The sequence below is a fragment of the Amphiprion ocellaris genome, chromosome 14, assembly GCF_022539595.1.
Source record: "Amphiprion ocellaris isolate individual 3 ecotype Okinawa chromosome 14, ASM2253959v1, whole genome shotgun sequence".
Lineage (NCBI taxonomy): Eukaryota > Metazoa > Chordata > Actinopteri > Pomacentridae > Amphiprion > Amphiprion ocellaris.
In genome coordinates, this window is record NC_072779.1 from 12,564,666 (window position 1) to 12,578,449 (window position 13,784).

The following is a 13,784-nucleotide window of genomic DNA, read 5'->3' on the forward strand; positions in this document are numbered from 1 at the left end:
ACGATTTACATTCATGATGCAGGAATCAGGCAGTTTTTCAATTTTATCTTAGTTTAGTCAGAAAGATAGTTGATAATGTGTGAATTGTTGCAGCTTGTGAGCCGTAGAAGGTTTTAATATTTGGGGCCGAGTGTCAAAAAACATTTAGAAACCAACATCAACAAAACACTCAAAGATTTGAACATCATTTGCATGACAATGTCAAATTAAAGGACATTTATTTCCAACGTAAATGTGTGATATTCATCCTCTGGAGCTTTCTCTTCACATCGTCTTCCACCTGGACTGGTTTGGTCGGGAGCATGTGCAACAAACATTTGAAAAACTGCACTTTAACATCAATGAATGACACTGAAGTTTAATCTCTACATAAATGAGACTGAGTCTGGATGTGCTGCTCTTTCATTAACTCCTAAGTTTAGGGAAAGTTCAAACAAAAGAGGACAGTTCAGAGAAGACTTGAGAATGAGCTTATTCTGAACAAACATCTCAGACTTTCTGAGCTTCAGCACCTACAGCAAGATATTTTAACAACTAGCAACTCAAGAGATCCAGAAGTTGGAGAGAGTTAGCTTTAGCTGAGCCAAAGAACATGTGGGACGCTAACCTAGCAAACATTTCAGACTTTTCTCTGTGAATTCTGAGAAATCATTTCCTATTTAACGACAGAGCTACACATCTTAACTCAGTCTCATTAAAACAGACTCTAAGTCAGTGTCATCCATCCATATTAAAGTGCAGTTACCCAAAATGTTTGTTGCATGAGCTCCAACAAAACTTGTCCAGGTAGAAAGCCACTTTGACAAACAGGAAGTGGAAGATTCCAAGGAGATTTATAGAAGGGGAAACTGGACTGTACTAAGTGTGGTCGAGTATAGAGGGGTGTTTTGTGGGTTTTTAAGGCTGATAATGATTATTACTGAGACATTTGGAGTAGATATTCATTTGCAGTAAATGAAAGTATTTAAAATCTTGGAGTTAAACTTAGAAGAACACAAACTCTAACAGGAAACTTTGTTGATACGTTATTGTTTCGTTTACAGATGTTAAGTTAAAGGAGTTTTATTCGTGACGTATAACCAATCAAATCACTCCAGAAGACAGAGGGACCACAGGTAGATTAAGGTTCAGAGCCAAAGTAGCGCCAGTTTTAAATGTATTTATTACCGTAAATCAGTAAAAAATAAAATACTGATAATTAGTAAATCAGTCAGTCCACAATTACTACAATTCTACAATGTATGTCTCTTTCCTTTGACTTGTTATTTGTACAATATACGATGTATATGATGGCGTTTTTTCATAGCAAAGGCTGTACTATGATGTTTTCTAAGAGACATACGATGCTACTCTGTTCTGGCTCTGGGCCACTGCACTCCTTCTCTGTTGTTTTCTGGATTGTACTCAGCTGCATGTCTTCGTCCACCCGGCCTCCGTTGACTCGTCCCGCCTGCCGTCTCTGGAGGTGAAGCTGGATTGGAACAGACCAAAGTGCAGTCCAATCACGATGCCAGCTGCCTCTCAAAAGGCTCCTTCATCTGGCAGGTGGCGGAACTTCTTCTGAGGGGAAGCTGAGCCGGCCCGGCAGAACTTTGGAGATGTGTTCCAGTGGTTGGTGGATGTGTGGGGAGATAGAGAGGGACCTTTGAATTGTTCAGAAAGGAAAACAGGAAACCCATTGGTAGTTTTAGTTTAGGGTGCTACTGCGGTGTGTTTTTGGGCTTGAAGAGGTGAACAGGAAGTTTTTTTTTCGTATTGATTATCTTTTACTTTATTCCTGGTTGGAATTCCCATCAATGTCAACATGAAGTTCACTTTTAGTTCTGTTTATTTATTTTTATTTTACTAACACCCATTTTCTTTTAACCCCCTCACATGTTGTGTTGTTTTAAACTCCCTCTTTCAAATAAATACTCGTCTAACCCTCTGGAAACCAGCATTTGGACTGTTTTGGTGTTGCTCCTCACCTACTTCAGACAGCCGGGACAAAACAACGTTTTGTGGACCAAAGGCTATACTATGATGTTTCTAGAGCGACATGCTATACTATGACGTTTTTGGACGACATGCTATACGACGACGTTTTTTCGGCGACATGCTATACTATGACGTTTTTTGGACCAAAGGCTATACCATGATGTTTTTAGAGCGACATGCTATACTATGACGTTTTTTGGGTGACATGCTATACTATGACATTTTTAGAGCGACATGCTATACTCTGACGTTTTTAGAGCGACATGCTATATTATGACGTCTTTAGAGCGACATGCTATACTATGACGTTTTTTGGGTGACATGCTATACTATGACATTTTTAGAGCGACATGCTATACTCTGACGTTTTTAGAGCGACATGCTATACTATGACATTTTAAGAGCGATATGCTATACTATGATGTTTCTAGAGCGACATGCTATACTATGACGTTTTTAGAGCAACATGCTATACTATGACATTTTTAGAGCGACATGCTATACTATGATGTTTTTAGATCGACATGCTATACTATGACGTTTTTAGAGTGACATGCTATACTATGATGTTTTTAGATCGACATGCTATAGTATGATGTTTTTAGAGCGACATGCTATGCTATGACGCTTTTAGAGCGACATGCTATACTGTGACGTTTTTAGAGCGACATGCTATACTATGATGTTTGTTGGGCGACAGTCTATACTATAGGCTTTTTACGTTGACATATTACTATGACGTTCTTTTTGTTTTAGTTTTTTTTGTTTTTTAGCAACATATAAGAATTTGAACTTGAAGAATTTGTTTTAAAAATTACTATACTTTTACTTGTGCAATGAAATATTATTCTATGGCATTTTTTAGACGACATATACTCTGATGTTTTCTCGAAAAACATACTGTTTTGACAATATACTGCACTGACATTTTTTGAACCACATATCATACATGACAATTTTAGGCAACATCCTATCATTTTGCACTTTTTGAACCACATAATAATCAGTTGGGTTTTTTTTGCCGACATGCTATACTATGAACTACAGGCCATACTATGTTATTCTTGAAAATTATACAATACTTTGACATTTTCTGAACTACATCCTATACTATGGCATTATACACAGAGTGCTTTGGTTACATGTTGATTAATAATCTAGATTTTTTTCTGTTTTGTTTTTTGACGGGATTACCACAGAGCCTGACCGTGAACACCGTTGACACCCACCCGAGGGAGACGCTGCCTAAGATCTCAAGGCTGCTTGGTCGTGGTCTTTCTGGTCCTGCTCCAGAACGCCTTCATCAACTACGTCTTCTTTTGAAGAGGCCCTCAGATGCTGCAATCTCTGACCTTAAGGAGGAATTGCTGCTTTCACTCTGTAACGAGACGGCGGTTATTTTAAAGACCCAGCTCCTGGCGGCTTTGACTGAAAGTTTAACACCCATCAAAACGGAACTACAGACAGTTAAATCTGAGCTGTTGGTCAGTATTTCAAACATCAAGTCTGACCCGGGTGCCCTAAAGCACGCTGTGGGTGAAACAGAAACTTCACTCTCCACATCACCGACAACATTGTCACACTCCAAAGCAGAGCACCTGTCTGCTGAACTTTTAAAAGTGGACTATAAATGTGAAGAATGTGAGCAGCAGCAGACTGTGAGCAGTGGAACAGATGTGATCAGAAAGAAGTCATTTTCTTTTTTCTTTCTTTCTGGTTGACTTGATGCTGTCAGATGCAGATGGTGGAGATGATTCTGATCTTTCAGGATAAAAAGCTGCTTTTCCTTTACAGACTTTTCAGGAAATTATTCTCTCAGGTTTTCTCTGCTATTTATATTTTAGTATCTGTGATTATTTCATTATTTCTTTATTGTAAAATAAAGTTTGAGGCATACAGACTCATTTAGTTATTTTATTCCTGAAATCTTTGATGTAGCAGAACTAAACTTCCATTTTCCTTCTTGTACTTCTGATACTAGAACTAAACGTATCTTCAAGACGGATCATCTGCTTTTAATGAATCAGCAGCAACATCACAACAACAAATGAGATAATTTTCAACAAATTAATGAAACTGATGTCATTTAAAACTATCAGAGTCTGTTTTAGTGTCAAATTAAAGCTGATTACTGACAACTAGAACATTAACGTTACTGTTTTAATCACATTTAAGTTTCCTGAACGTTACATTAATGTCAACCAGCCACAGTTTTATGAACTTAATGAACCACATTACAGGAAGACAACACATTTCAGCTGTTTACATGAAACTCAACACATTAGCTTGATGCTACGTTAGCTTTAATCAGGCTACTAGGCAGGTAGCTCGGTTAGCATCGCTAACATTAAAGCTAATATTTATTATGCTAACCTTCTTGTCTGGTCAACACACACTGAAACAAACTCCACCAACATCTGGAGTGCATGGCACACGTTACATCTGACACTAAAGTTGCATATAAAGTGCATTAAAAGCGGCACCGATACGAAAATAAACATTTACTTACCGAACTATTAGAGTCCTTTCAGTGTCTGCTGGTACAATCAGCCGAAGGCAGAAAACTGGTTAAAACAAGCCAACGGGCAGGAAAACTGTCTGTGGAAAATGTTCTGCTGCTCCACCGATAAATAAACCAACAGTTATTATATCACAATTAATCCAAACGAGGAGAGCAGAGTCTCTGCTGCCTCCTCCATAGGACCTGTCAATCATTACAGACCGGACTGTCAATCAAGTAGTCCCGCCCCCTGGTTTCGCAAAACTTTAACGCTCTATAAAAAAATCAATATTGATTTATTTTTGAGATCGGCCACCTAATCTCTCATTTTGACCATGAAAACTAACGAAAAAAAATGTATGTACAGTCTATGCACTGTACTCTGTTTGGCTCCACACTTGCTGATGACCACTTCCGGTCTCAGAAAATTAAAAAAGACCTTTTTTCGTTTCTGTCTCTTATTGATTTTACTTTCTTGTCATTCTAAATATAAAACGAAAATGAAAGCATTTCCAAAAAAATCGTATATCCCTTTTTGATCATGAAAAGGAAAAACGCCTTGTATTTCAATTTTAAGTTTTGTATTTCAAAACGAAATTCAAATAACCACTCGTTTTTTGTTTTTCAATACCCGTTTCAGAACGGAAAATCCAATTACCAGATCCGTACACGGACCGTTGTGACATTCTGTATTAAAGTGTTGATTTATAGTGCTGTGTGTGTGTGTGTGTGTATATATATATATATATATATATATATATATATATATATATATATATATATATATATATATATATATATATATTTTTTTTTTTTTTTTTTTTTTTTTAAATAGCTTGCCAAGCCAGCAGTCCTGCCACTATTTAGCTTTTATCGTTTTAGACTTTTGGTTTTATATTGGAATATCTAGCTGATGTAACACGTCTTCATTGTGTTTTGCTATTTGTACACATTTTTGTCGCCACGTGATAATGTGTGGCAGTTTGGTCACCTCAGGTTGTTTTAGAACATGTTATACATACTTGCTGATGTTATACTTAAATGTATTTTCTTGGGCATAATGAAGATACAATAGGATTTAAAATAAAAATTAATTCCATTGCCTATGCTGTAAATAGCACTACAAATACTATTTTTCTTAATCATACATACATTTTTATCCTTTAAAAATCTGAATATTACACTAAGTTTGGTTGGTTGAATAGTGAAGTTATGCTGTTTAAATAATTAATAGGTATCAACCTCTTAGTTGAACTGATTTCCCCAAATCCCTCACAGTTGCCTTCAATTATAGTTGATGTAATTTAAAAATACCACATTGTTTCATGTTTTTACCTTGTTCAGTGTACTTTTACAGCCTTTGTTCTTTTAGAAAAACATAATTATTTGTTCTGTCAGGTGAGTAAATGTGACAACTGGGAACAAAATAACTACATATAAAACTTTTATTTTATACTTCCAAAATACAAAGCAAAAATGTGAAAATTAGCAGTAAATCAGAGGGCAAGAGGGGGGAAAAAATGCACATCCATTTTCATATCAGTCTGCTTCTACCACCCTTCTCTAGTCTCCTTTGGGCTTGTTTTTCATTCCCTTTTTCCTGGTGAAGAGAAAGAAAGAAGATCTGAATTATTTATTGCCATTTTTCACCTGCATCCCAAAGATGAATTCCTGACAGAGATAAGGCTTGATCATTTAAAATGGCTAATTTCAAAAACACATTGGAAAACAGCTGCTACTTGAATACAAAGTAATTATTGGAACAGAACTTAAAGACAATAACTGTACATTTTTATGATATACATTTTTTCAAGTTATTGTAAAGGAGTTTGCAAAAACCAGTTTTGCTGGACTTCTGACTACAACAGTATCTTTTTTTAATCTACCACTACAGTGCTCAAAAGTCAGCATTTTTCAGTAACACCTTACACATTGTGGCACTTTGTACAACATTAAATAGGTTGTACTACATGGCAGCAGATGGTTTGTGAAAGAAGATGGTGGTTTTTGTGTCTTTTTCACTTCAAATGGACATTTATCCTCTTTAACTTTATTAACTTATCAGTATAGTAATTTCTATAGGGTGCAACATGAGGATGTAAAATCCACAGAACAAAACAAAACACTGAAAATATATTCTGCCAAAAACACAAGTGGAAAAAAATCTGAAAAGCTTTTTGTACAAGGATGTCCTTCCCCACCACCTTGCTTACTTTTTAAACTTGACTCCTGAGGGTTTGGATGCCACTTTTTGTGACACTTTCTTGTGCTTTACTGCCTCTCCTTCTTTCCGGGTTCTGTTATTTTTCTTCACTTTCTGAGCTGTTGTTTTTTTCTCCCCCTTCTGCTGTTGTGCTGCTTTTTGAGGGCCACTGTCTCCTTTCTGGTCTCTGCCCGATGCCTGCTTCTTTCCTTTGTTCTGCTCTTTTCCTTTTTTCTTCATTAAGTAGCGAGGAGTTGTGCAAATGGTGCTTCTCTTGGGAGGTCTCCTCTCCAGTCTCCGCTTCACTTTGCTAAACGTAAACATAACAGCGGCACAATTATTATCACAACTTAAATAACAAGGGGAAATTTAGCAAGAAATCGAAGAGCAAAAAGATTGTCAAATGCGTCAGGTATTGTGGAAATATGTTATCATAACCTCCTTCACCTGTGTATCTTCTTGAAGCCGATCATGTAGTCTGGTACAGGACAGCCAGCTTGTTTGATAACATTAGCGATGCTGTTGGATGGAAATAATCAGAAATAATGTGGTTGAAATTGCTGTGACTCAGTGCTAAATTGAAAATCTTTCTAAAAGTAAATGAAAATAAATAAACTGTTGATTCAATTTTAACACTTTTAGCAACTGCAGTACATCATGCTGACAAGAGTTTAACCTAAACCTAACCTAAAACAGTAAATACTGACTTAACAACATTGGTTCTTGAAGACCTTTAGGGTCAGAATGAAAGGAGTGCAATACTCAGGGTCACTTTTTTTTTTTCTTTTCTGCTCAATAATGTCCCAGTACTCTGGGGTAGAATTTGTACATCATTTACCTTCTCTGATTTCAGCAACTTGGCAAAAATCTATCAGTGTCTGCCATTGCCTACCATTAATTTATGAGCCCTTGAAAATTATAGTCATAGATCTTCTCAGATCAGTAATGTCATGTTTGGCCTCTTGCTAATTCCCAGTAAATATCTGTTCACCCTCTCTGTCTGACCAGAAATGTACTATCTGATTGGTGCAATTGGGCATCAATATAAGCAGACTTATTTCCCAGAATCATACACACCAAAAACAAACTCAGAGAATTTGCTTGTTTCATACCTGCGCAACAACGGTTTGTCATTTTCTGTAAAGAAGGTGATAGCCTTCCCCTGATGTCCAGCTCGGCCAGTACGACCTGACGAACAACAAACAAAGACGTATGAAGGAAGTGGTGGATCGAGAGAAAATGGAGAAATACACGAAAGGAGAACACAAACTTAGGGACACAACCAACTATGACATTAACTCCTGATTATCTTTTTTTATTCTAACCATTTAACAGGTAAAATGTCAAACGTAATGATATGCCCATCACAAATTGTCAGACACTGATGTTATAGGTTTAAACTGGGTTAAAATCCTAAAATGATACAAAATGAGAACAAGCAAATTTTCAGATCTGTGAAGTCGTGACAAGCACATATACTTTCATATTGTACGATATAATGTGATGATTCTTAATTATTTGTCCTCAAACAGTCACTGATTTATTTCTTGTCCAGTCCCCAAACCAACCTATTCGGTGGATGTACTCCACAGCGCTGGTGGGGAAGTCATAGTTCAGCACGAGGTTCACTCCTTTGAAGTCGATTCCTCTGGCGAGCAGAGCTGTGCAGATCAACACCCAAATCTTACCGGAGCGGAAACTGTTCACAACATTGTCCCTCTAAAAACAGAGAAAAACACAAAGAAGAGGAAGATAAATGATAACATAGAGAACAGCAGTGACGGTGTGTGTTCAGTCGTGTCAGGGTTTACCTGCTGCTGTGTGCGGTCTGCGTGGATCACGTCTACGTTGATGCCTTCATAAACCAGCTCATGGAAAAGCTCCCGCGCTCTCTCTATAGACTGAACAAACACCAGCATGGGAGGCAGGAAACCCTGAAATACAGTGAGGAGCACATGCCTTCATTTCATCTTATACTCCAAAGACGTAGAACTTGTCAAAATGAAAAGTAATTTCAACAAACACATGACTAGTCAAAAAGAAACTAGTAAACTAAGCTCCTACTTTTTTGATGATGTCCCTCATGGCCACAAGCTTCCCGTTCTCCGTCCCGACAAACAGCAGCTGCTGCTCCACCGTTTCGACTGCTGTATTTCTGAGAAGATGACAAATTCATTTGCCTAACGCAAGAAATAAGGCAATATAAATCAAATGAAGCGAGCAGTTCTACAAGCTGAGCATTACCTGTGTCCGATGTTGACAGAAACCAGGTTGTCGAGGTTCAGGCGACACCATTGTTCTACATCTGGTGTGCAAGTGGCGCTGAAGAAAGCCCTGCGCACCTTTGCACCAGAGCAGGCCAGAAAAATGGTGGCCAGTTGCTCCCTGAAACCCGTCTTACCGTCTTCAAACAGCTTATCGGACTCATCGACGACCAGCCACTCCACACTGAAGAACAACAAAAGACAATGGTGAATTTCGATGTTTTTTAAAAAGATTCTGCCTTTAATGTAAAGTTAATAGTTAAGACAACAGTCAAAAAACAAGCAAACAGAAAAGGCATGACATGCAATAAAGGTTGCTGATTAAATGGTAAATATTAAGACCAGATTAAATGTTACCTGCTGAGATCAATAGCTGGAGGATCCTGCTTGAGAAGGAAGATAAGTCTGTTTGGAGTACTGACGAGTATATCTGCACACAGAAGGATACAAACAGTGAGGAAAGGCAATCAGATGTTTTATCTCTTCTGTGAAAACATTTGCTGTTTCTTACCATATTTTTTGTTTGACTGTGGTCCATATTTCTTGGCTGCTAGAGATGCTTTGTCGATGATGTGAACTCTAAACCCGACTCCATCCGACAGGCGCAGCAGCTCTCTGTAGGTCTGAACACAAGAAGACAAAACTAAACAAATACTGCTGTGAAAATGTGACCGTAAACTCCAGCTGTATACAACAGGAATTTGAAAGCATATATTTTAGGTTTCCTTATTTGATGTCATTACTTGAGTGTATATTTCATGTAATAATAGAGACATCTGTACATAAGGAAACGTTTTAGGAGAAATATGACTACAATTAAGTCGCCATGTTAATTTTTGGATCTAATAAAGTTGCGCTAATTATTATTTACAGACCTAGTATGAATCCGCTGCCTACATGTAATGAGAAACGAGTTCCTTACAGTGATGAATCGACTGAGAGAGCATTTCAATCAACCTTGTTTTCAGCCAAAAAGCTCCACAGATCAACTGTACGCTTCTTGTCCAGAACACCAGAGAGACAAAGATGGCGACTAATGATGAGCTGTGATTAGCAGGGGAGTGAACAGTTGGCCAGAAACCCTCCAAATTAATGCGACTCATACTTTGTTGGTGCTGGATGTGTGAATAGTCAACTCATTTGTTCACAATCTTGTGGTAACTATAAGGTGATAATGTCTGTACCACGTTCACAGCTTGTTTCACCGTCCCCAAATGGTGCATGAGTTATAAAACATGTTTCTATCCACTGGCTTATATTCACACTTGAAACTGGCACATAATTGCATCAATAAAAACTAAATGTGATAGACTTGTCACATTAGACACATGTGACAAGCCCAGTGACACCAGACCATGTGACCTACATGAAGCATGTGACCTGAAAGTCTGCTGTTGTTCTCAAGCAAGCATAAGTTATGGCAACTGGACTAACCTCGTGTGAGTCGAAAACGTTTCACCTCTCATCCAAGAGGCTTCTTCAGTTCTGAAAGCCTGGTGGGGAGTACCAGATATTTATCCACCCGGAGGGTGGTGGCAAAAAACAAGTGGACAAAGACCCGAAACCAACAGACTCGTTAGGTGTTAATGTGAGTCGTTAGCCTTTGATGGGCGGTCGTTACCCCTCCCAGCCCTCTAGGAGGGTGGTTGGGGGTCACCTGACTGCAAGTGGGACAGATGGCTGCACCTCCTTGGGAGGGCTCTAAGAATGGCGTTGTAAGTGGGAGACAAGTGGTGTCTGAGGCCCCCTCCTCTGTTCAAAGATGGCCGTTCTAGTTTGACATGAATGGCTTCTTTTACCCCTCTCTCAAACCATCTGTCCTCTCTGGCTAGAATGCGCACCTTGTGGTCATCAAAGGAGTGCCCCTTCTCCTTGAGGTGGAGGTGGACTGCTGAGTCCTGGCCTGTGGTCGTGGCCCTCCTGTGTTGTGCCATGCGCTTGTGTAATGGCTGCTTAGTCTCTCCAATGTACAGGTCAGAGCATTCCTCATTGCACTGCACTGCGTACACCACATTGCTCTGTTTCTCCCTTGGAATTTTGTCCTTGGGATGGACCAGCTTTTGCCTCAGAGTGTTGCTGGGCTTGAAGTGTACTGGGATCTGGTGGGTGTTAAAGATCCTCCTGAGTTTCTCTGAAATTCCTGCCACATAGGGGATGACAATGTTGTTTCTCTGCTCTCTGCTGTTGTTGTTGCTGTTGTTGTTTTTTTCTATTTGTTTGAGGACTGCCACACTTTTGTTTACTTTACATAGCTGATCTGCCATCACTTTGTGAACCATCTCGACCTCTGAGGTCATCAGGTCCTGGTCTGCTTTCAGTCCCTAGATTTAGAACTAAACATGGTGAAGCAGCATTTATTTATTATGCTCCACATATCTGGAACAAACTCCCTGAACACCGTAGGTCTGCTCCAACTCTCACTTCTATTAGATCACAGCTCAAGACTTTTCTGTTTGCCACTGCCTTCCTATTATAGCTTATTTTAAATTGTTTTAAATGCAAATTGTGATTTTATTTCTTAATATATTTCTAATTTTCCCATTCTTTTCTATAGTTTATTATATATATCATTTTAACAGTGGTTGTTATGCTTGTCCGAATGTTTCCAGTGTTTTTAATGTTTTAATGTAAACCACACTCAGTTGTCCTTGTGCATGAAATGTGCTATACAAATACAGCTCCTTGCCTTGCCTTGTCTTTATCATGCCATTGTGCCATCTTTGCATCTGACTGTATCATCAGCACCACAAGCTGCTTATTTTACCAAATTGATGCCTAATACTGACATAACAGTCGTGGATAAACACTTACATTTATTTTTTTTTTGCTGATTTTGTTGATATTCAGTTTATATTTGTGCTAAATCTAGGCAACAAAATCACATCAAAATATACAGTATAAATATATAGCCGATCTGAAATGACTATAACAGCAAACAAAGTAGCACGTACATATGGATGTGTGTGTGTGTGTGTGTGTGTGTGTGTGTGTGTGTGTGTGTGTGTGTGTGTGTGTGTGTGTGTGTGTGTGTGTGTGTGTGTGTGTGTACCTGGCTGGCCAGTTCTCTTGTCGGGGAGATGATCACAGCTCTGAAGCCCAGGTTTGCTGGCTGCTGCAGGCGTGTGAGCAGCGGGAGACAGAAAGCTAACGTCTTTCCAGATCCAGTGGGAGCGCAGGCAAGGAGTTCCCGATCCTGACCGAGATACCAGACCAAAATAAACAATAACCCTCACAAAACCACTGTTTGTACACTAATTAAACTATTACGTGTGTGTGTGTATGTCTACTCACATGCATCATGAGTGGAATGGCCTGCATCTGTATCGGCGTCGGGGAGTTCAAACCTGCGTCTTTGAGGTTCTGGAGAATGTGTGGGTTAAGACGATACTCTGACTGCAGCTCTTCAAATGTGCACACTGGGTCGGGTACATCGCAGCCGTGCACATTTATACGGTGTTGAGAGCGAATGCGATTGACCTAAACACAAACAAAGAGCAAAACTATTTAAAGAAGATAAACAATGAGGTCAGAGTACACATGCACAGTAATGCCTTTGCTTAACATTCTGGCTTAAAATGTAATTCTTCAACATTAGATAATCTTAGTTAAGCTCTGAGTTGTGTCTCAGTGAGGACCTTTTCCTGATGAAGATGCTTCAGCCTCTTCAGCGAAGATTTGTCTTTCTCATCACCCTGCAGATTTTGAATCATTCTGTCCAATGAGGAGGTCCATGTGATGCCGTTTCCTTGCATCTCTTTCTGCAGTCTGCCATCATCTACAGTCAGACAAAAGACAGCAAATGGTAGCGAGTCTCTGGAATGGACAGCTTCATTGTAAACTTCTTCTCTGTTTTTTTCACCACGTCTATATGGAGTTCATTTATATGCTGGAAGCCACATCATGAGAAAAAAAAAAGCAGTCAGTATCACAAATGAGCATTTTCCCATGGAAATAGGGGTATGATACATCACAAATTTAAGAAACCAATCCTGTCAACTCGAAACAAGCCAAGAATCATAATCTACTGGGTGCATCCTTTACCTTCCATCGGGCTGCTTTTCTTCTTTTTCTTCTTCTTGGTCCTTATGTCTATTTCTTCTTCTCTGCGCTTCCTTTTGCCCCCAGAACCTGAATCTTCACTGTCCCCTTCCCCCTCATATTCCTTATCTCCATCCTCCTCTTTCTCCTGCTGCTCCTTCAGGCTCCAGCTCTGGGATCCACTAGCAGGTCCTGTTCCAAAATAATCAATGGCAGAGAGGGGATCCGAGTACTCTTCTCCTACCTGAGATCTGGCAGGCTAAAAATATGATAGGAAAGAGTGTGTTAACATAGAGACGCGTTCCACAGTTGCTTCAACAAATTGCGATATTAAGTCACCAAGAATAGCAGAAAAACACTGCAGCACACTTACAGGCTAGCACAAACCGCAGATCGTTAGCCAAAACTGAGTAAACCGTGGTTCCTACAGCTGTTAAAAGTTACAATTTTATCCCGGTATATCATCAGATACATATATATAGTTTACCTTAAAACGAGCAGCGTCTTGACCAAATCTCTTGAAGTCAAATTTAGCTCCAGCTCCGAGTTTTCGAAACAAGTCGAAGGCGTCCATTCCTGCAGCAGCGTGGTCTAGTCGGATCCAGGCATCACTAATCAAAACCCGGATCATCCACCGCTGCTCTCTGCCGCCTCTACAAACTGTGAGCGGTACAGCAATTACAATCAACCCCCACTAATGTCTCATGTTCCTTTTTTCCACTAATAAATCAATATTGAAATCAGGCTACCAGATAATTTTTAGATATTATTTATGCGTAAAATCCTAAATAGATCACCATGG

General features: G+C 39.1%; 1 protein-coding gene and 1 long non-coding RNA gene across 2 annotated transcripts; both read right to left on the reverse strand.

Moving 5' to 3' along the window:
* Positions 1–1,143: 1,143 nt before the first annotated feature.
* On the reverse strand, positions 1,144–5,102 carry LOC129350499 (uncharacterized). Its single transcript, XR_008603922.1, has 3 exons — positions 4,487–5,102; positions 3,207–3,355; positions 1,144–1,643 (listed from the first exon to the last, which is right to left on the reverse strand). It is a non-coding gene; the product is annotated as an uncharacterized LOC129350499 (long non-coding RNA).
* Positions 5,103–5,904: 802 nt separating this feature from the next.
* Positions 5,905–13,627, reverse strand: ddx52 (DEAD (Asp-Glu-Ala-Asp) box polypeptide 52). Its single transcript, XM_023284172.3, has 15 exons — positions 13,470–13,627; positions 12,986–13,241; positions 12,580–12,719; positions 12,236–12,421; positions 11,994–12,137; positions 9,456–9,567; positions 9,302–9,374; positions 8,925–9,128; positions 8,745–8,835; positions 8,492–8,614; positions 8,249–8,399; positions 7,793–7,868; positions 7,128–7,199; positions 6,691–6,990; positions 5,905–6,077 (listed from the first exon to the last, which is right to left on the reverse strand). The coding sequence occupies exons 1-15, from the start codon at positions 13,611–13,613 to the stop codon at positions 6,041–6,043; spliced, it is 2,109 nt and encodes a 702-aa protein (XP_023139940.2). The 5' UTR covers positions 13,614–13,627; the 3' UTR covers positions 5,905–6,040.
* Positions 13,628–13,784: the final 157 nt, after the last annotated feature.

Coding starts and splice junctions, on each gene's coding strand:
- ddx52 (XM_023284172.3), bottom strand. CDS start 13,613: ATGATCCGGGTTTTGATTAGTGATGCCTGGATCCGACTAGACCACGCT. Junction 12,720..12,985: donor GAAAAGCAGCCCGATGGAAG/GTAAAGGATGCA, acceptor GTCTGACTGTAG/ATGATGGCAGACTGCAGAAA. Junction 12,422..12,579: donor AGCATCTTCATCAGGAAAAG/GTCCTCACTGAG, acceptor GTTTGTGTTTAG/GTCAATCGCATTCGCTCTCA.